Source organism: Manis pentadactyla, chromosome 8 (assembly GCF_030020395.1).
Source record: "Manis pentadactyla isolate mManPen7 chromosome 8, mManPen7.hap1, whole genome shotgun sequence".
Taxonomy (NCBI): Eukaryota; Metazoa; Chordata; class Mammalia; order Pholidota; family Manidae; genus Manis; species Manis pentadactyla.
This window is the reverse complement of record NC_080026.1, coordinates 7,108,218-7,130,541: the sequence shown is the minus strand read 5'-3', so window position 1 is coordinate 7,130,541 and position 22,324 is coordinate 7,108,218. Positions and strand designations below refer to the sequence as shown.

The following is a 22,324-nucleotide window of genomic DNA, read 5'->3' as shown; positions in this document are numbered from 1 at the left end:
TTTTATTGTAAAATCATCTTTTCATTTACTTTGTATGGTATTTCCTATATTTTCTTAAATATACCAGTCATGATAATTTAAGCTTATCGCTCATTCAAATATCTACAATATCCTCTTCTTTTCCCTGTTTTTTTTCCCCTGTTGTTTACCACAGTGTTCTTCTTTGCATGCTCACTGTTTTATTAGGTGAAAGTTAAGCATTGTACTTTCCAAAACAAAGGTAAAAAAGTTCCAGATGATATTACTTTCATTAGAGAGATGCAGCCTGTCCTCTACTTGCAGATAGAATGGAAGGGGGAGAGAGGCTGACCATCTTAATTTAGGGTTTAATTGAGAATCTATCAGATCCTATCTCCACTCCACTTTTAGAGGTAGCTTAGCTTGGATATTTAGCCTCACATTGTGAAGCTTCAGAATTTGACAAATGCCTTGAAGGGGAGACTGGCCGTGTTTGAGTCTACTCAAGTCACTAATTTTATCACCCAAGACTAATCACATTCCAAAAGCTTTGCTGTTTCATCTGTCTCCATCTTTGAAGGGCAGAGACCGGCTCCTCACCTGGCCTTTAGCTAAGTCCACACTGTCAAAGCTGTTATCATAGATGATTTCAGAGCCAATTTCCCTCTCCCGTGAGGACTTCCAGCTGTCCTCCTAGTAGATCCTTGTTTCCTAAATATCATGAAAATGTGGGCTATTCCACTTTTCCATAATTGAGCTTATGATTACAGCCTTCTATCCTGTGAAATTTTAGAACTTAGCAAATAGATTGGAAAGAAAAACAAATTTGAAGTCCTGGTACACTCTAATTTTGTCACTTCTGTCCCATGTAACTGCCAAAAGTTTTTCTGTTTCTCTATCCCCCAATGGCAGGGCTCTTCCTGGGCTGAGCCCCAATTTTCAGCCTCTAGCTATATCCAGAATTGACAAATAACCTACAGGGACAGCTTCAGATACTCACCTCATATTTGAAAAGTTCTTGCCTTTCTTAAATGGTACTCCCCTGGTCCTTATTGTTTGGCTGATCCCTGATGCCCTGCATATGTTATTTTTGTAATATATCTAGCTTTTCTAATTATTCTCAATGGGAGCATTGATCTAATGCCAATTAGTCCATCTCACTATAAGCAACAGTCTTATGTAGGTTTTAGTTGAGTACAATACAGGTTTTAATAGGGAGAGGTATCTAGGCACTGGGAAGATAACATATGGTTGTGGATTGGAGAGGGAGCACAATTTTCCATTTGAATTCAGATTTTTGATAGAAGGAATCACTTTATGAATCTATCCGTCATCCAACTACCTATCCACCCATCCATCCATCTTGTGTTTATAGTAATTTGATAGTAGTTGATTAGATTACTATCAGATAAAGACTGTAAATCATATCTGAAAAAACAAATAAGGAATGGTGATATTTTCATTGTCTTCTTGACTCTGGTCAAATGGGATGATGACTAATCAGTTCCATAACTGAAAAGTTTTGCTGGATGTTTAGTTAGTTTATGCATGAAGCTATAGATCAACATGTAAAGCTCTGAATTCATTACCAACGATTTTATAATGTTCACAAAGATATCTTTTCCTATCCATTATTATTTTCTCTTTTAACAATGTATAATCATTGAGTTTTCAGACAATTACGAACATGGAAAATTTACAAGGAGAAAAATATGGAAGAAAAACATTTATTTATGTATATGTATTTAAATAATATATATTTCTTTCCTGAAAGGCCAAAATGGAAAGTTTGAAGAAGGGTTATCTTGAGTGAAACTTGAAAAGAAACATATTTCTACAATGCAATGAGAAAGTAGGAGTTTTGAATAAGGAGTGTAAATGAAAAAGCTACAAGTCATGTGTTTGAGTAATGAACAATATTTCAAAAGAATAAAACTGCTTTAAGCATCATTACTGTCTATACACAAATACAAGAGTAAAGTTGATTGCATTTACATTGAAGTCAATAATTCCTAACTTAAACTGAACTTTTGCGGTTTTAGATCTACTGCCATTTTCTTAAGTATAGAGCAAAGTGAAGTAATAATAATAGTAATAATTATTGTGTCCTAGATTTGGACCATACTGAGTATTTTATATATATTATGTCATTTAATCATCAAATGGCCATTCAAAGTAGATAAACTTAGTCTGATTTAGTCACAGATGAATAAAGTGAAGTGTAGACAACATGTGACACTTACCAGGTCACAGAGTTCAGTTAGTGTCAAAGCTATGTTGAAATCCTATGCTCTGAAACAGGATTATCCTGTAGAATTTTCTGCAGTAATGGAAGTGTTCTGTATCTGCACTAATACATGGCCACTAACAACACATGGAGATGGAGTATTGGAATGTGGATAGTGCAACTGAGGAACTGCATTTTTTATTTTATTTTATTTTAATCAATTAAAATTTAAATGGTTACATGTGTCCAGTAGCTACTACACTGGGCAGTACAAGTTCTAAACTAATTATACTGGCTCTTGCACTGAACTATCTTAATACAAAGGGACACCATTTTAGAAGCTTTTTCTTAATCAGCTGGAATAACACTCCTTGACCTACTTTTAATAGAAATCAATATTGTGTATGGAAAAATAACAATGCATACACTAGTCTTTATTAGTAAATAATATGGTAAATAGTTTACTTGTAAGCATTTTGTATGAAATAAACAGTACATAACTCAGGTGCTTTCTTTAAGCCAAAAAATAATTTCCTCTTTCTTTATTTGGGTTTGCTGTGAGGCCGTTAGTGTGCACACTTAACACCACAAGTAAGAGAGGAGAGGGAAGGTCGGGGAAGCTGACTGAGACACGCTGAGATGGAGCCTTACGGAGTCCTAGCGACTGTAGGTGAGCTCTGCGTCCTCCTGAGGCAGGTCAGCAGGCTGCGCTGGGGAAGCAGGGTGGCAGTAAAGGACACTTACCCCACTCTCGCAGGAGCACGTGAGGAGGCTCTGCTTGTCCTCATGCAGATTTTAAACTGATTTATTAATGGACAGGAAGCCCCGGGTAGGTGTGCCGTTTATTCTCTCTAGAATCCCTTCTCACCCCTTCTTCCCGACTTTTGTTAACCAAAAGAGCACTTTCTTGACTTAAACACTGCAGTAGTGCTTTGCTTTATACATGAAGCTTCTAAAAGCAAACTAATGTTTTCCATACCTGAGGACATGTTGTAAATAAAATAGTTTCATCTTCCCGAGAACCCAAATTCTTCCACGAATAAATTGGCACTTTTCCTACATGCCTCATTTTCATATTCCTAACTCTTAAAAGTTTGAAATTAATAAAACCAATGAATGTTGGCTTTAATCCCTCCCCTTCCTCATCAGTGCTGGTTCTTTTTTAGACTTTGTTGAGAAGTTGAGCGTTGGGCTGATGGTCTTGGCTGCAGAAGGGTGTTTGATTGACTGCACAGGTGTCAGAGCCATGCATGCGTAGCCGCGGCAGAGTGCCCTCAGAGACACGCTTCTGAAAGAGTCGCTGACTCAGGCCCCACCTATACCGAGCTCAGTTCCTAAAAATAGGTGCGAAGCTGCATCCTTCAGACTCGGGGCTAAAATAAATTCAGCCATCCCGTCTACTTCTTGATAGACCCTTCAGTGGAGCTGGCCTCCACTCCAACTATCCCTTCCAGGGGACTGGGAAATTTGCTGTACATGAAACAAGGGAGGAAACCAGTCTGTGAAGAACTGTAAAGATATATGACATTTCCACGGACTTGGGGTTAAGTCTAAATATTGCAAAAGGTACGTGTAAATAGTCATTGATACGTGTCTGCTTCTAGGGTTGTAATATGTTCTTGCCGATTGCTTAAGATCAGTGAGGCCCATGGGCCAAACTGTAATTGCTATGAAGGAAAATATTACCTTGGATTTTGTTTCTATGACAATATTTAGCATTACTTTATATTAGCAAATTTAGGCCTTCATGTATTAAGCTCTTTGCAAAACAGTAAGCATTTTTCATATTTAGTAGTGAAGAAAGTGAGCCAGACTTGATAAACGGTCATGAGTAAAAATTACACCTCAGCTTACAGCTAAAAGGGAAAACTAAAAAAAATGAGTGTATCTTTTATGAGCATAAGTTGATAATCCATACAATGAATATATTAAAAACATAAACTGTATTTCTTGGAATTTGGTGAGGGAAAGGAAGAGTTTAAAATACTTTTGAACAAAATTGTTCTTTCCTCAGCCTTCGTTTGATTTTGTACTTCTTGCTCCAGCCACAGTCTCATCTCCTCTGGGAGTATTACTGGAGTAAGGATTAAAGAACCAGGTTCTTACATGTTTTGCAGAATTAAGAAAAGCACTGCCAGTTGGATCTGCCAGCCCTAATTATAGTAACTACAAATTTAAAGAGAGAAGACTGAGATTTTATTTTAAAGGTACCATGCCCTATGTACTGTTTCACATGGATTATTTTCTGTCTTCAATTGCCTGTGAACACCTTAATTTGGTCCTGTTGTGCCTTAAGTGTTTAGGTGTTAGAGACTGAAGTGATTCCAGAGAGACATTATAACAGAATTTCTTAAGACACCAGCTAAAAGCAAGGACACTTTAAGATTACATAATGCAGGGTTTAAATTTAGCCAGCTGGTGCTGAACTGAAAGATACTTTATTTTTACCAGAGCTCTATTTGGTCACTGACAAGCTGTAGGCTGTTTGAATTATTTTAAAATTTTATGTGTGGGGTGCCAAAGGATGAGTAAAATATTTGCCTTAGCTGCATTCAGAGCCATGAATTTTCAAATGAAAGAACACCTGTTTTGAGTTTGAGAAGATATTACCACTGAATGGCAAAAATACTGGGTCAGAAATGAGAAGGTCTTGACCTCTGTACTTAAATATTTCCCCACTTCTCTGCCTAATCTTTGAATATTTTACCTTCTTGCTATTAACATGTAAATGAACAACTAGATCCATTTTTTAAAGTCGGTCAGCATTCCAGGTGTCTGCAAAACGGCAAAGCGCCAGCTGTGTGGGGAAAATGTCGTCTGGAGTCCAGGGCAAACACTTCTGCCTTCATCCATTGCTGGGCAGCTTTCAGATGCTGCTCCGCTCAGCCATCTGAGAGATACAAGTAGACATTCTTTCATGATCACAGCGGGCTTTACCTCAGAAAGGGTAAAAATGTCAGCCCTGGGCCTCCCGTCTTCTGTGATTATAGGAGAGAAAGTGGCTCATCTTTCCTCAGGTTAACTTTTGGATAAAACGCCCCAAAGTTCATAGATAATTTACTGTTGTTTGCCATTGGTAGGTGTTCAGTATTCAGTTCCAGCATTCTGTATCTCACACTTACCGCAATTGAAAACCTTCTGCATGCACATCAGTGTTCTCTTTTATGCATTTGGTAACAGATGACTCACAGTGAGGAACTTGGGGCTGAACTGCCCTGGCGACGGTACTAGACACAGAGTTTTCCTCTCTTCTCTCTCTTTTTCATCATAATTTGTCAGTAAAAGACCATGTTGTCAGGCCTGGCAGGAGTCATGTGTAGATACAGTAATTTATAGAGTAGGGCAGTGCCTGGCACTTAGTACTTAGTAAGTGCCTGGCAGTGTAATTCCAGCATTTTTCATTGAATTGTCTGTGAGGCACAGAAATTAATTTATATTATTGTCTTTTTTATTTGCTTCCCACCCCCTCTTTTGAAAGCATTCAAGTTACTCTTTGAAATTTTGTTTTTCGTGCTTATGAAAAAATACTCATTCAAATTACAGGTTCATTCCTTGCAAAGTGGTGAGTACTTTCAGACTTTTCTTATTCAGGAGTAACAAATTTAGAACACTGACTTACTCCATACAGATACACCGTCTTTATATGACTGTGTGATATGATGTATTGTTCTTTTCCCGACACCAAGTGATTCTCCAATTCTCTAACACCAACTGTGTGTACAACAATTCAATTCTAATTCTCATGCTAACTCTGAGAGAGCAGACCCCCCAGATTGCCCACACCTCAGCCACTAACTCAGGTTACAACTCAGGAAGAGCCAGATGGAGGAGCTGCACAGGGCTAAGGGAAAGGGGAATGGCAAAGAGCCCCCGTGCCCTCTCTGGGCTCACCATCCATCTACCCATTCACCAGGCTGGAAGCTCACCAAACCCCATGTTTAGGGAATTCATCATCAAGGTTTCATTGCATAGGATGACTGACTAAATCATTAGCCATTGGTGATTGGATTCAATCTCTAGCTCCTCTCCCCTTCTCATAGGTGGGAAGTGGGGCTGAATGTTGAACTCTCTAATCGCTTGGTTGGTTTTTCTGGTAGCCAGCCCCCAATCCTAAAGCTATCTGTATGCTCCCCACCTCTGCTGGAGGCCAGGAGTCATCTCACCAGCATCCCAAGGACACCGTCACTCAGGAGATGCTAAGGGGTTTGGGAGGTCTGTGTTAGGAGCCAGGGACAAAGACATTTTTATTGTACCACATATGTCCACAATGTCTCTTCTCCTCTGAAATGCTACCTATTAGTTCCAGAGTAAAAATATACTATTTATTTTCCTAATCTTTGGAATCTATCTCTTAAAAATTTAACTAACCTGAGTATTATTCCCTTTGTGCAATATGAGCAGTAAAAGCACAAGGAACAATGACAGACAGGCAACAACAAAAAAAGAGCAAAGGTTTTGTTTCCTTAAAAATGTTGAATATCAGCAAATTCAATGAATTATTTGTATCAGTTTGGATACAACACATGACACCATGGCTATATTTAGTGACTTCTATGGGCCTAAATGAGGCCATAAAAATAATCTGCCAGTGAGCAGTACAATAGGTCATCCAAATTCCTGGCAGACTAGGTGCAATTCTTAAAATGTCACCAAGGATAAAAGGAAGTTACTACATAAATAACATGAAGAATCTCAGTGACTGTTTGGTTTAACATCTTTGGTGCTAAATAAGAAAAGAGAGGCATGGGAACATTAACTAGTAATTTACCAGATTACACAGAAAGAACTAGAAACCAGTTCTCTTGGCTTATATTTCAGTGCTCTGTGTAATTCTGCAAAGCTTTGTGCTATGACTTCAACCCAGCGCACCCAGCCCCTGAATGGGGGCACATTTCAAGGGACATCACGGTGAAGCCCTTTTGTCCCCCATACAAGGTTTTTTTTTGCTTTTTATTTTGCATTTCGTATTTCTCTTAAAATTAGTATGAGTTGTAGAAAAGGAGACCTGATCCACATATTCACTTAAAACTGAAAAAATGACTCCTGGTTTATGGTTTATCTTTTAACTTTAATAAGCATTTAAGTTTGCTGATCTTCTAAGTCAGGTGAGCTCTTCCCATACCCTCACTGTCTCGCCACTGGACACATCATTTATCACTGCTGTCTTCACCAAACCTTCAAAGAGGTTTTTGTCTTCTGTATTTTCCTAATTGTATACAGGATGTATCTTGTTGCCCGGTGAACTGAAGGCTTTAGATATGTCCCACTGTTCAAAATGTCTCACTGTTCAAAAATAATTGCCATATTGCTCCGGGCATACATATGACTTAAGATAAATATAATACTAAATTAACTTATTTTGGGAAATTTCTGTTTGTCAAAGATCAGATAACATCTTCTCCAAAAATCTGAATATACCTGGGTGTATATTTCTAAATGCATAAACTTGGTAGTTACCAAAACCGAAAGCTAAAAACAAACAAACAAAACACCATTAACTTTAAAAGTAAAGTCCAGAACTTTAAATAGTTTCTTAAAACATGCTCTCAATGAAAGTTCAAATGTGGATCAAATATAAAAATAATGTTCAATAACAATCATTTTATTTTATTTTTAAAGTTCAGTAAATATGGACTGAATATAAAGTAGTGTTCAAATAACAATCCTTTTATTTCTTGATTCATAGGTGCTTAATTGCATTGAAATAAAATGCAGATAGAGCTCACATTATAAAATGGCTTGTCTTAAAAAACTATGTATATTAGATTTTGAATGGTCACATTTCCCCACTGACTTGCATTATAACTTCATAGATGCTTTATTCCTGTCTCTGTTGTTGACTATTTTGTTTGTTTTTCATCAGCACTGTTATAATAAGAATTCAATTTTGCCATTCTAACTAGTAAACCTTTTTTGTCAAGTAATTACAGGTTTATAAGTAACTAGAGTAGGTAAGTGCTCCAGAGAAGCAATAAAAAATCTTTTCAGAAAGCTTAAGGATCACCTTTTAATTTGTCTATTTTGTAAGTTAGAATGTTTGCTGTCCACACCCGGGTTGTACTGTCAAGGTGGAATAGTCTAGGAAAGGGACTGAGTTTGTTCAAGTTACTAATTCCAGCCACAAGCTTTCTTTAAAATGCACTGCCTCTGCCTCTGTTTGGAGCTATTTCTCTGAATACTGTATGTGCTAGAAGTCTGCTGTTTTTCAGTGAAGGTGAAGCCCAACAACAGCTTCAAGCTGGAACAGAGAGGCCAGATCTGGGGATGCCAAAGGAGGAGTGACTGACAGCAGGCAGCAGCTTGATGGGCTGCCCGGTCCCTAGCGCTCAGGGTGGGAACAGAACCTCGTTCCAGCCCTGACCGCTCCCGCAGAGACTCCGCCAGCTCTCTGAGTCCTAGAGGGCCCAGAGACATTTATTTGTAGGGATGTAACTGGATTAGTGCATGTCTGCTTCAGTCACTGACTCATTCTGGAATGGGAATCATTTCAGGATTCATCATCCATCTGTCATTCAGAGCTGGACAACAGCCCCAGCTTTTACTCTGTAAAATATCAGAGAAATGAAATTTGAAAGGAAGCATGTGTTTGTATACCGGTTACAAGCTATTGTTATTGTAAGTCTAAACTAGTATTTATGGTTTCTGATATTCCACCCTTTAAATAATAGCAATAAATTACCTCAAACTTTAATTTACACCTCTTTTCATCAACTTCACTTTTTCCTATCAACTGGCCCCAGCATCTTGACTATGTCCCTGTGTTATGCCACCACCATTTCTTTCAATTATGCTCCGTTGTGTTCATATGTACACACATATATGTACATCTGTGTACGTATATGTGTGTCTATTCTTTCTGTAAAGCATGTGCCTCCACATTGTTCTCTATTCCTTTCATATTCTGAGAGTCATTTGGAAGTTCGAGGAAAGACAAGTAGTCAAACAACAACCAAGAGCACAGTATCATCCATACTGATGTCTTTTTCTTACCCTTTGTGTGACATTACGTAGGCAGCTTGATGTGAATTTTGTAAGCATTTGTATTGGGCAAGTGTTAAGCTACATCTTTATAGCAACAATAAAAATATTCTACAGGATTATTCTCCCACAGATAGCTAAATACAAGTCATTCTTAGAGTTGATATATAACATTTCATTATTGATACCGTCCTTCTACTTTGATCAATCTCAATAGCCCTGGAAACTAGAAAGATTTCACAAATGATGTGCTCTGCTCTCTAAACCTTTCTTCTGCCTTCTTTTTTTGCTTTTTTCTGATGTTATCTGTACTAAAGACCTCTGGAATATATTCTTCAACCTTAGACCTATAATCACCCTTAAGACATACATAGTGTCCTCAGTTTATAAGAATCACAAAACATTACATCCTAGGCCAGAAGAGGTTCCAAAGTGCCCTGTGTACCACTTTACTGGGAAACCAGAAAATACTGCCAGGTAAACTCTAAATAGCTGAACACAGATTTCGGAACCAGGTTGCATGGTTTGAATTCTGGTTCTTAAACTTACCAACTGGTTGATCTTGGGCAAATTACTTAATATCTCTGTGCATATTTCCTCATCAAAAAAATGTAGATTCTAACAGTATCTCTTAATAGTATCTATCTCATAGGGTTGTTTTGAGGATTAAATAAATTCATACTTTATAAAATTACTAAAACAATAGTGCCTGGTACCTAGTAGGTGTTATATAAGCTTTTGCTATTATTGTCATCATCATTATTATTATTTAATATATGAGGCCAGTATAACATAATACCAATATCTCTCACAGAGAGCAGGATAAGACTGTAAAGTACCAAGTTATGGTGAACATTCAAAATAACAGCACACTCAAAACCATTTAAGTGGGAAAATCATCTACCCGATTTAATAGGTTGTTCTGTTGTTAAAGGCATCCTTAGCTTTCAGGGATGCACTCTTGAGCTCAAATTAAATGTCTGTTCTCTCTGGAATTGTAGAAGGCTATTAAGTGCCCTCTTTCTATTACAATCGTTCCAACACTTGAAACTAATAACCTTTCTCTTATCCTTGGTGAAGACAACATCACAGTACTTCAATAAGCTGAACTCTTCAACTACTTCAACCCTAAAGACTGGCTCCTTTCTGATGGAGCTGCTCACAGCCACATGTGGGACCTTGTCATTACTTTGACTTGGTTCTAGACTCTCAACATATTTTCTTAAATCACAGTTTTCTTTCTTTTCAGCTAAACCTGCATTTGACCCTCAGCATGATCTTCCCATCCCTAACACATCCCACTCACTGGCCCCTGTGTCTTTATTTGCTCATCTTGTCATATTTTAGATCTGGTAAAGATGGAAGGAGAGCTTTTACTCAGGAGAGAGGTACTGAAAGAGGGGGGCTATGGGGGCCAGACCATTTATCAAGGGAATCTAAGGCAGTGGGGCAAAGAGGTAGCCAAGAGTTAGAGAAGGAGCTGAAGACCAGGAGCCAGTGTAAAGGGGAAAAGCCTCAGGTTAGAGGGATGAAGCTAAGCTTAGACAGGAAGATACATCACAGGGTCAGAGTAAGGTGGACTAGGAACCAGATGGGATGGATCCTGAGATGGACTAAGGCATGCATTTCAAACTAAGGCCAAGAACAATCCAGGAGTGTTGGAAGCCTGGAGCCTCCTAACTCCAGGCTTTAGGGAACAGATCTAAGTGCTCAGTGCAATCATGTTAGACCTAAAGCCCACTCAGCGGGACCCCATTGTCAGCTGCAACAGCAGACCTCCACTGATCCCCTATTTCATTTGTCTACACATTCTTGAACTAAGTCCACCTTACCAAAACCAATTAAATATTTTCTCCTATAATCTGCTATTTTTGCTCCTATTTTCAGGTTGCATGTACTCAACCATCATTTTATTCATTTTTTAATTGATGCCTTATCACATTCACCATTATTGCTGACAGTCTCAGATGTTCTCTATTCTAATATACAATCGAGAATGGAAACAAGTTTGGAGATAATATTTTTTTTTAAAAGCCATGTTATATTTTAAAAGGTTTGGCAACATAAGATGAGGGCTTAGGTAGTACCTAGAGACGTGCACTGGATCTAACATAGATGAAGCTGGAAACTGATGGCGCGTGTGTTGTAAAACGAAAACAGAAAACGGGATGGTGCTCTGGAAACTACACTTGGCTAGGTGTCAGGACATTGTGTGTGTGTGTGTGTGTGTGTGTGTGTGTGTGTGTGTGTGGTTCAGGGCACTGCACATGATAGATCAATGTTATTTGTGTCAGATCTAAACCACTAACTACACACTCAGGTTTGAGATTTTTTATAAAGAGCAATGTAGAGTGTGCTCCTCCTTCTAAGGTACTTTCTGTTCTGGCAAGTGTCTGCCTTGGTGCGGTTTATGACAGTTCCCTCAGGCCCGGCCCTTTGGTGAATGCGACCCAGGGCTTTCGGCTACAGCTGCTTTCCTTGGCAGGTTTTCAACTCCGACGTGCCCTGGGACGAAAACCTACCAAGGGCTTCCTCCCCAGTCTCACAAAACAAAAAGGGTGATGCTTGAGATTAAATGGTCCTCCCAGGAAAAGTGTGTATCTATATTAGGGTTTGCACATCCTGTCTGTATGCCTGTACTTGGACAACTGGGCTGGGGAGGCTGGTTGTTTTCTTCTGGATGGAACTGTGATGGAGATATGAATGTATTTGGAATATTTTGGCTAAAATACCTTTCTAATTGCCTTCTGCAGATATGTAATAACAGGAGAATTTCTGGCAGAAATTAAATTTGGCAGAAAGCCCAAAGTTGACTGGTTTTACTTTTCAAGCAAACATTTCTATGCAGCTCTGATGTTCACCTGCTCATGTGGCTTCCTGCTGAGCGTTTTTTGGTGATGAGATGGATTTCATTGTGGGAGACTCACAGGTTCCCAGGCAAGAAGGTTATTTTTGCTCCCTCATGGAAGCTCTAATCCCAACATTCACATCTCTGTGCCACTTAAATAACTCTGTTGCAGAATTTGTAACTTCTTTTCTACTGTTTGAAAAGGAGTAAGCAAGAGAAAGTAACAAAATCTGTCAACAGGAACCATTCATTCAATAAATGCTTAACCTGCATCCACTGTGTATACATCATGATGTGAAAGGTTAAATACTGTGGAGTTGGCCATCTTAATCTCAAGTGTCAGTTTGCTTCTTGGCTACCTAGGAATTTTAGTTTCAGATAACAATAAAAATTTAGCAACCAGTTTTGCAAAAAATGTTGGGAAAGTCCCTGCCACTATGTTAGGGAAAGCACAGCCATGTCATTCTTAGACAGCCTTATATTTCTCCTATCCCCACGTAACAGCCCATACAGAGCATTTCTGTCCACTTTGTGATGGCCATCCCTGCATAGTCACAATGTCTGTGTTACCAATTTGCAAACTGATGAAGCTAAGAGAGTCTTCGGCTGAAATCGTGGTAGACACGGGTATGTTGCTACCAGAATACTTAAGAGATGCCAACTGATGCTGAGCTCCTGACTAGTGGTTGATCACCTGCTGTCACAGTTAAATAACATTTGAAAACAAATAAGGAGATGCTTAACTTCACAGTCTGAGTTCCCTTTCAGGTGAGTTGTCCTAATACAATGGGAGGGCACACTAAGTTGAAGTGACTTGTCGATCTGCCCAAGGCTTTGGTGACCGAAAGGAATAGCCTTGGAAAGTAATTCTATTTTAAGGCTGTGAAAGCTTAGCTCCAAATGGAATTTCACAAAGAAGCCCAATATATTATTTTTTTATTGCTTTTTACATTTTATTCTCTCCAACTCCCCCTCTCTCACCTTTTTCCACACTTTGAGTTTAAATAACACTGGCCTAGGAAAACTTTTGTTTGCAAGTTTTAATTAAATTCTTTGTTCACAGATGTTACTGTCTTAATGTGCATGGAAAAGAGCAAGTTTCAATCTGAATAACATTTAAAGGCTAATTTTTACACTTCGCGCTTTAAAAGCAGGAGTGAAATAAGCAGCATAAACTGTGCTCCTGCACTTATGGTGCATTTGCAAGATTAGGTCTGAATCTGGGGAAAAAGAAACAAATACCACTGCCAAATTTTTAAAGATAAATAACTATAAGTAAATGGGATGAGGAGGCTGACATGTGTAAAGTAGAGAAAACTCACAGGTTAATAAGAAGACCTTAAATTAAACCACTTGCTTAAAATTAGCAGTTTTATCTTCCTACTTGAGATTAAATACTTGAAGGCCACCACATTGTTTTGAAAGTGTTTGTTTCTTTAGACAGAATTTTTCTAAGTACATCACTGCTCTGAAAGAGTGAACTTACTTTCCAAGGAGTTAGTTATTCACCATGCAATATGTTGTATTATTATTTACACTTTTCTCCTGGATTGCGTAGCTTTGCCAAATAATGTTCAAAAAAGAAAGTGGAATTGTCTGTGTGGTTTCCCTTCTTTGATCAAGTCTATCAGTCATTAAGTTCAAAAGAAAAACATATCAAGTATGTGTTGTTTGTGAACTTAGGCAGAGACAGCCTTTTAAACAAAGACTCATTTAAGGTCACTGAAGGTAATTTATGTAAATTCAGAGGCTGAATTTCTCTAAGACAAAAGATGGATAAACACGTTTGGTTTCCATAGGAAAAGGATGATTAGTAGGAGAAAAGCTGCCATAACTTGAATTGCCTTATTCATTGAGAGTCAGAATTTGATAATGTAGGCTTTCTTTTAATATTCTTTGCCAGAATAAATCTCAGATGCTAACCTTATCAGGGAAGGGAAAACGGGAAAGAAGGTAGAGAATCAGGGAATTCCTACAGATTCAGAAACCTCCGGCTGTTCCAGAATGCAACTGGAACAGAAATGAGTTAAGGTAATAGTAAGTAATTAACTCTCCTACTTCTGCCTACACTGAAGCACCTTAAAGGTGGGCATGCCAGGAGGATGTTGTCCAAAGGTGCAAATTCTTAAAGGTTCATCTCCATTATATCACTGTTGCTTATTTTTGATCTGTTGAGTGCCAACATCATACTTGGAGCAAGCAAAACAATCCAATACACATGAACTAGTTTCACATGGACTTTTACAAAGCCTGTGAGAGAGACGTGGATCCTTTTAGGGAAAGACAGATTCTAAGCTAGTATGCATGAGTCATCTCCATATACTAACAAACAGCTCTGATTCCAGAATGCAATCACTTCCTGTGCATTCAGCCAAGGTCCTGATGGTTTTAGAGGTGCTGGTAGATGTTTCAGCAATGCCCTTCAGAAGCGTTGCTCGTTTGCTGCTAGTTGTAGATGAAGCTTGTGGATTGGCTCTCTCGGGTTGAAGGAGTGAGCACGTTTGCTTGCATTTCTCAAGTTCCAGCCGAGAAAAACAGAAGGAAGATGACCTTCTCCCAAAGCACTGCCTGCCTGTGACTGGGCCACACATACAGGAAGATTTGGAGCCCTGGGAATCCCAGGGAAGCCTGGGAAAAGGAAAAGCAGAAACGAAGCAGGCGGAACAAGATAGGAGAACATTTGGAAATAATGGGTGAGAAGAAGTCACATCAAAGACATGCTACTCAGGGAGAGGTCAAGAAATGCAGACTGATAACAAAATTTGAGGATTTTCGAGAACAGAGTCTTTAGGAAGAACGGTTGGAAATCAATGTAAAGAGAAGGAATACTCAAATTAAATAGAAATACCTATATTCAAACTAACTGAATTTAGTGGTGTTTAACACCTAAAATATGGTACTTAGTAGAGGTACTTAGCAACACAAAGGTAGGAGCGGAACAGTGGGGGGGATCATAAATGAGGAATCCAGAATCCTTCTCTCTGCCTTTGGTGTAGGCTGTGAAAGGGGAGCAGAGGCTTGGGGGGTGGCCTGTCATCACCACCCAGCTGGTCTGGACCAGGGTGCAATGTGCCAAGCCTGCTGCTCTAAGGCTCCACCACGAAGGGAAAAATGTGAGCGATGGTTTCATGGTTTTTCCTAAAATACATAGAACAACGGAAAATGTGAGGAACCATTTCAGGGGGTGGCAGGGAATGGAGCCTGTGTGTCCCTGTATTGTGACACACTAGGACGATTTTCGTGGACTTGACATCATCTAAGGACTGCCCTGTGCGCGCTGGTGCAAAATTGGTGGTTCATTGGCCAGTGCCAAGAACACAGATAAAAGGCCCAAGACAGAACTGGTGTAAAGCAGGTTTACAAAACTGGTTGAGCTCTGCCCTTGCTGGAGGACCTTGCATTGCTGGTGGAGGCTGAGAGAAGCAGGGAGGCTAGAGGGACTCACAGACGGACTAAGATGGAGTAAGTCACACAGATGGAAGTATTATTTGTAAATGTTGGGGGAGGGTAGCAGAGAGAGCTTCTCACTGTCTGGATTACGTGGGGGAATCTGAAGAGAGATCAAACCTTTCTGAGGCCACATATAAGGGACTTTTCAACCCCATCAAATGTGATTGGGCTTGATCCGTTTTAATGTGATTTCATCTCAGTATAAATAAATGTGGTTTTGGGGGTGGGGATGTGGAGTGCATGCCATCAAATGCCCCAGGATTCCCCACCCAGTGGGGCTCCACGGGGTGTATCTTCAGACAAGCCAACCTGCTTAGCAGGGCCGGCCAGCACGGGGAACTTACTCAGAAGTCAGCACGTTGACATGAGGCCACCTGTTGTGATTTCTGTTTTTAGAGATAAGCCAGATCAGCCCTTCTTAGAATACAGTATTTCTTGAGGTTCTCTCTGGCGTTTTTCTTTTCTTCTCCCTTCAAGTCGAGCAGGACTGAATATAATAGTGCTTGTTCTGAGCCCTGTGCTTGGCCAACAGTGATGGGTAGACATTTATTGAATGCTTGACTGAAGCCTCAAGAGAAGAGTTGATCAAATACTCTTTCCTGTATATCTGGGATGCAAACTTCAACAAGAGGGCACTTTGATGAAAGCAGGCCACCCCTCCCATGTGCCGGGGCAGAAGAGAGCAACAGAAAATTAGAGCAGGGGTGCCTGCTTGCATTTTCCTTCCCTCACAGTAAAGTTCCTCCCTTCTCCTGTTCACTTGGGCTGGTACCTACCCGGGTCTCAAGTTTGATATCTGTAGCCACCAAGGAATCATAACTGAAGAATTTGCTTTGATTTCTAATTCTAAACTCAAGCTTATAAAGATGAAGGAGCAGCCACTTAGAGTCATAGAAATTCAACTTAATGGTTCCCCTTTGATTTATCCCTAGGCTCACGGGAATGTATGTCTGGAAAGGGTTTGTTTGTAGATGTTTAGGAAGCAAGAAAGGAGGATTTGTACCTTAATTAAAAATTTGCTTTATAATTAAATTTTATGTTTTAATGAAAATATTTGCATAATGGACTGTGTAGAATTGAATAGCTTTGCATTCAGAAATACCTGAACTTAATTCCAGCCTCAGTCACATACTATATGATTTTATCCTTTGAATGTTATTTTCCTCATAAGTAAAAGGGAAATAATACCACCCATCATGGTTGTTACAAGAATTAGGTGTAGAATGTAGATGTATAAGAATACATGTAAAATGATTAACACATAATCGATACTCATTAACAGATAGTATCATTGTTATAGTGCATTGGAAGTCTGGTTGTGCTAGGGAAAGGTTTAACAGGAGACTTAATGCTGTGATCTACATTTAATGGTTCTAACTATGATCATTTCAAAGAAAGTTCAGTTATTTTATTCAATTATTGATTTTGTAACTGGCCAATTATTTAACTAAACTGAGCATTAATTCAAAAGTACTTAACAGCAATATGATTAAATTTTCAAATATGCCTAAACTAAAACTAGCAATATTTAATGTACTAATGACTATCTAACTCCTGGCTAAATTCTACTCATTCATAACCACTCTATTACCAGCAGTAGTTCTTGCAAGATGATAGGAGCTGTGGAAAACAGGACAGGTCTATATAACAAGAAGTTTATTACAATTAGAAATGGCAGTTCTGTTAGAGAGATGAAAATCTAAACAGACATTTAAACTGAGTCTTATCTATAAGTATGTAGACACTTCTTCTATGGAACATGACTTCAAAGATGTTTTCATCACAGAGTGGCTTGCGTATAGAAATCTGTGGTTTGGGGGAGGTGTAACTAAAATATACCTTAAAAATAGTCTACTGTGTGGCAATTTCTGACTTGGAGAGGTGTATGCATGTGTACACTGGATGCTTATGTTGGTTTCCTATTGCTGCTGTAACAAATTTCCACAAAAGGAGGAGCTTACTATAGCACAAGTTTATTATATTACAGTTCTGGAGGTCCAAAGTCCAAAATGGGTTTCACTGGACCAAAACCAAGGTGTTGGCTTGGCCAGGCTCCTTCCAGCAGCTCTGTGGGGGTCTGTTTCCTTACCTCTAGAAGCCTCTAGAAGCTACTACACTTCTTGATTTGTGGGACCTTTCCTCTGCTTTCAAGGCTAGTCGCGCGTAGAATCCGCACTGCCTCTCTCTCCCCTTCCTTTCCCCCACCCTCCGTCTCCCACTCCCTCCCAAAAAATGTAAATATCTTTGGAAGACCAGTATTTTGCTTGCCACATTGCTAAATCATATCTTCTTCTTCTAACATGCTGCTGGAAATACAGGATCTCTTGCATATCTGGTGAACTAGAACACTGATTAGGGGAAGGTTAGGAAGGAAGCAGTGGCCAATCCTTCCTATACCTTAAGAGATGATCTGTTTTTGTTAATGTATAAAGCATAGTGATGAGATGGATGGATGAATTTGGGGGAAGGTGACAAATGAACATGCAATAACACGGTGCATTTGGGGGAGAATAGGACCATAGGGGGTTAGTTTTAAAAAACAGTCTGATTCACTGTGTTCATATGCTAGATGGATGCCATGACATAGTTTTTATGTTGCCATCGCATACACTGCCACTCATTTTACTCTTTGCCCTCCCTCTCCATGTTTTTTAAGACCTGTAAATTTATTGCAAGATGATGCTATATACTTGCTCTTTCATTTTGTTCTCCATCAATTTCTTGGTTTTATAATATTCAAATGATGGTAAAAATAAAAAACTCAAATTGATTACAAATTTGACTTGACAGCAGCATTCTGAACCTTTTAAAGAGATGAATTTTATTATTAGATGAGGGATATGCAAATATTAAGAATTATAGAGAATATATTCATGCTAGTGGCTGTGAGCCTATGATACATCTGTTGGTATGATATCCTGTCCATAAATCCAAGCTGGGTTGTAGATCATACATTTAGATTTGACAGAATTTAGTTCATCACTCTCCCAATTTAGTTCTCAATCAATTTTCCAACTTAAGCAGCTGACTTCTTTATAATGCATCCAGAATATAATAGCAAGGTTACTGGTGTGTCACTACAAGGGTGTTTGCATTCTTGAAGCTGGTATCTGTGTTTGCGTCAGCCCTGTAGGCTTCCATGTGACATGCCAGCTCACTCTCTCCTGGCTCCTAGTTTGTACCTAATAAAGACTTCTTGGACTGATTTTAGAAAGTTTTGAAGAAAATAAGTCACGAATCCTCATTTTTCTGCTCATGAGTTCAGATTCCTCTTAAACCTTAAAATTTCTTTTGAGGCGTAATTCCACACTGGATTAGCTATCTAGGAATGTTTTTTAATTTTTTTTATTGCATTTGCAATAAGACAGTTCACAACAGAAAAAAGCCCCTCTCTGTCATTTGAATTTTCATTCTTCTGATTACTGGAGAAGGTGATAGTTGAGATTGATCTCTTCAGTTTGGGGACACCCACCCGTCTTGAGAGGCATCACAGAATTGTAGTTAAGACACGGAACCTGGAGCCAGTTCTGAAGCTCAGCAGCCCTTCAACCTTTAGCAAGTTCTGTAACCTTTCTGTGTCTCTCTTTCCTTATCTGTAAAAATGGAGATAAAAAATAAAAATAGTCTCTACCTCACAGGGTGGTTAAGAGCATTAAATGGATTAATGCCTGACACAGAGAAAGCAGTTTATACATACTTCTTTAATTTTTTTTGTTGTTGTGGCTCATTCTTTCAATAATGTTAGCAGTTTTTCCCCAAATGTCAGTGTTCTTTATGGAAAAGTAACAACACTTCAGCCTATTTATTACAATGGTCCCTCTCCAGTTTTCCTTTTGTCTCGTTTAAAACATTGTTAGTGAGAGTTTTCCATGCTTAGAAAGTCCAATTGAAGTCACTTTATAAATTACTTAAATTTCTGAAGATTTTTCATCAGTTTAAAAAACACTGAACTCCTTAGTCCATCCAATTCTCCATTTGCAGAGACTGTGTGGAGGTGAGGAATTCTTTAAAGTTATCCTCAAAATCAGGCCCCAAGGTTCCCAGTGTGGTCTGTTACCCTCCTTCTGCATCTTCGGCTCCCCGGCATATTCACACGGCCCAGTCCTCGCGTTTCGGTGCAGACGCTCTGCTTCCCGGGATGTATGCGTCTGTCCACGGGACCAGAGGGGCTCCTTACGTTCCCTTTGTGAGTCTCCTCATTTCTCTCCCCTTTTGCCTACCCAGTATGGGTTATGTGAAAATATATAGGAAACAAGCATAAAAGCCTTTATTTCATTATGAGACAATTTGGTAGGGTCTTTTTTTCTCATGAGACTATTATTTCTTTCTTATGTAACACATGCCTCTAACGAACAGAAGAAATAAACCCACAGTCTGTAATTCTCATAGCATTCCCACATCTCAGCCAGGTTGGGGGTTGAGGGGTGGGAAGAGAAGCAAAGAGCAATTTTTAGACTTGCTAAAGATTGAGTCAGACCAACAAATCTGCCACATATTAAGGATGCAATCATGGGAAATTTTTTTTAACCACTAAAGCTTCCTGTTTTCTTATCTGTAAATTTTAGAGAATAACAGCACCAACCTCATGAGATTATTAGAGACATAAATGAGATAATGCTCTTACAGCATTTAGCATAAATCCAACACATAGCTAGTGCTTCAGGAAAGCTCGTTATTAACATTATGTATCACTTAATAAATAACGATTTCTCATCAGAATAATTGCAGGAGTAGGAGTGGGGACAGTATTTCCTTTTGATGTTTGCATAAACTTATGTTCCTATATAGACAGATTGTAGTTTTGCTTGAAAGCTTAAAGGAAAGAGGTGGCCATGAAACTTAGAAAATCCAGTGAAGTGTTGCAGCCTGTTTATTAGACCAGACATTTTAAATGCCTACACTGTTCATAAGGTGATGCTGTTTTCTTTCAAAGCCTGATGCATATCTGAGCATGCCGTATTTGTTTTCAGTGACTGTTGGCCCTGTTAAGCCTGCGGGTGGATTTGCCGAAGACAGTGCCGCACAGAGTGAGGAGGTGTCAGGCCTCCAGGAGGTGGTGTCTTTGAAGGAGCGGATGGCGAGGTACCAGGCAGCTGTTTCCAGGGGTGACTGCCGCAGTTCCTCTGCCAACGTAAGTTTCTCCCGATGGCTTTGCACTGCCATGTGCCTGTGCTCCTCCCTTCACACACCCTCCTTCGCTGCAGCATAAGAACGCCACTGGACAGCGGGACCAAGTAGAAGCAGCGCGGAAATAGTGTGAAGCAAATTCAGAGGATCTGAATTTAAACTTCAGCTTTGCTACTTGTTAGCTGCGTTAACTTGGGCTACTATCTGAACCCCTCCCTGAGCTTCAGTTTCTTTAACCAAAAAATGGGAATAACCATCTATGGCAGAGGGTCTGCAGTGAGGAGTCAGCGATAATTTATGAGGAAGCCATAAGGCATTGTATAAATGTGGTATTATTGCCATCATTATCACTTAACCTATAGCTATTCTCCTCAGGAAGGTTGGGAATTAATTTCAAATTTTAATAATGTGGGTCTGCATGCTGCCCTCCCTGGTCTCATGTACAGTTCATTTAAATTCACTGGCAGTGTAATTTTTTTTTCTTTCCTCATTTCTCTGTATGCACTAAATCCATTAGGAATAGCTTAATCAACATAGAAATGAGGGAGATTAGCAATGTAGGCACTCTGCTAAAACCAATTATGATGATAGGAAACAGCAGGATTTGGTAAGACCACCAGTTTTTAGAACCAACACATAATAAAGTCATATTCTAAAGAATGTGTTGGGATTCATATTCTGTGGCCTTCAATCCACAGGATTTGATGAGTCATTTTATTAGTAGCAGCTTTATAGCTTAAAGGAATATAAGGATATTCTTTTATAATTATAATCTCCGAATTAGCAAAGTTGTTCATTTAACTAAAAGAGGAGAGAGACAGAATAGCCAAGAAGGGTGGTTGGTACTCAAAAATAGCTACACTTAACATTCTTTACAAATTATTTAGAGATAAGGCTGACTGTGCCAAACTCATTAACAATACTGCAATTCTAGATGACATTTAAGCTTTTATACAGTCATTAAAATACATTTTAGGTGCAGCATAGATTTTGAATGAGTGTACAGAAATGACATAAGTACTTAGATCTCTTCCAAAAGTTATCACTCCAGTGTCTTCTTCCAGTCTTCTTAGATAGCACCCCCTGCTGGACCATTGAGGAACTTTACTACAAATTAGTGTCCTAATTTGGAAAAAGGATTCTTGGGGAAACAAGCTGATTTTTAAAGTACCTAGTTAGAGACTGGCTATTTAGTAAACAACCTTTAATTTAGGAATATTTATATCTTTCCAGGCACTATGAAAATACACCATAAAACAAATTTGTAAAGGCATGAGTTATACTTCTAATGTATTAAAAAGAGAATATGTGAATTGGGCATATAAAAAAACTAAATCACCCCACTATTTAATACAAAAATTAAAAAATTTAATGCTATTCTGAATATAGGCAACATAAAAGGAATTTAAAAATCCTCTTTCCTGCCCATTTACAGATAAAACAAACTAAGATAAAGTGATTTATGAGAGATCATGCATTAGATAGTGACAAAGTCAGTCTAGACTCCTAGTCTCTTGACTCCAGTATCTTTTTAAATATATTCAACTGCCTCTTCTCATACAAGAAAGCATCTCTGGCCCCCAAAATGTCCTACTATTTAGCTTGGTCCTAAGGTAATACTGTACAGCAAAAAAAAGAGCACTATATTTTTTCAGAGAAATCCTGGTAAATACAAAAGAAAAACAGAATAATTGTGTTATTTAGTCAGTTGCATCCATGTTTGTTCAATTAAAAAA

At 38.9% G+C, this 22,324-nt stretch overlaps 1 protein-coding gene across 2 annotated transcripts in view; it reads left to right on the top strand.

Moving 5' to 3' along the window:
• Nucleotides 1–3,579: 3,579 nt before the first annotated feature.
• The window catches only part of XIRP2 (xin actin binding repeat containing 2), a 59,356-nt gene continuing 40,611 nt past the window's right edge, over nucleotides 3,580–22,324 (top strand). Inside the window, exons 1-2 of one of the 2 annotated variants that reach the window (XM_036884180.2) lie at nucleotides 3,580–3,751; nucleotides 20,432–20,592. In XM_036884180.2, the coding sequence (XP_036740075.2) occupies nucleotides 20,536–20,592 (57 nt within the window). In that variant the 5' untranslated portion in view covers nucleotides 3,580–3,751; nucleotides 20,432–20,535. The remainder of the gene's footprint in view (nucleotides 3,752–20,431; nucleotides 20,593–22,324) is intronic. The other variant, XM_057505456.1, reaches the window with a different exon arrangement.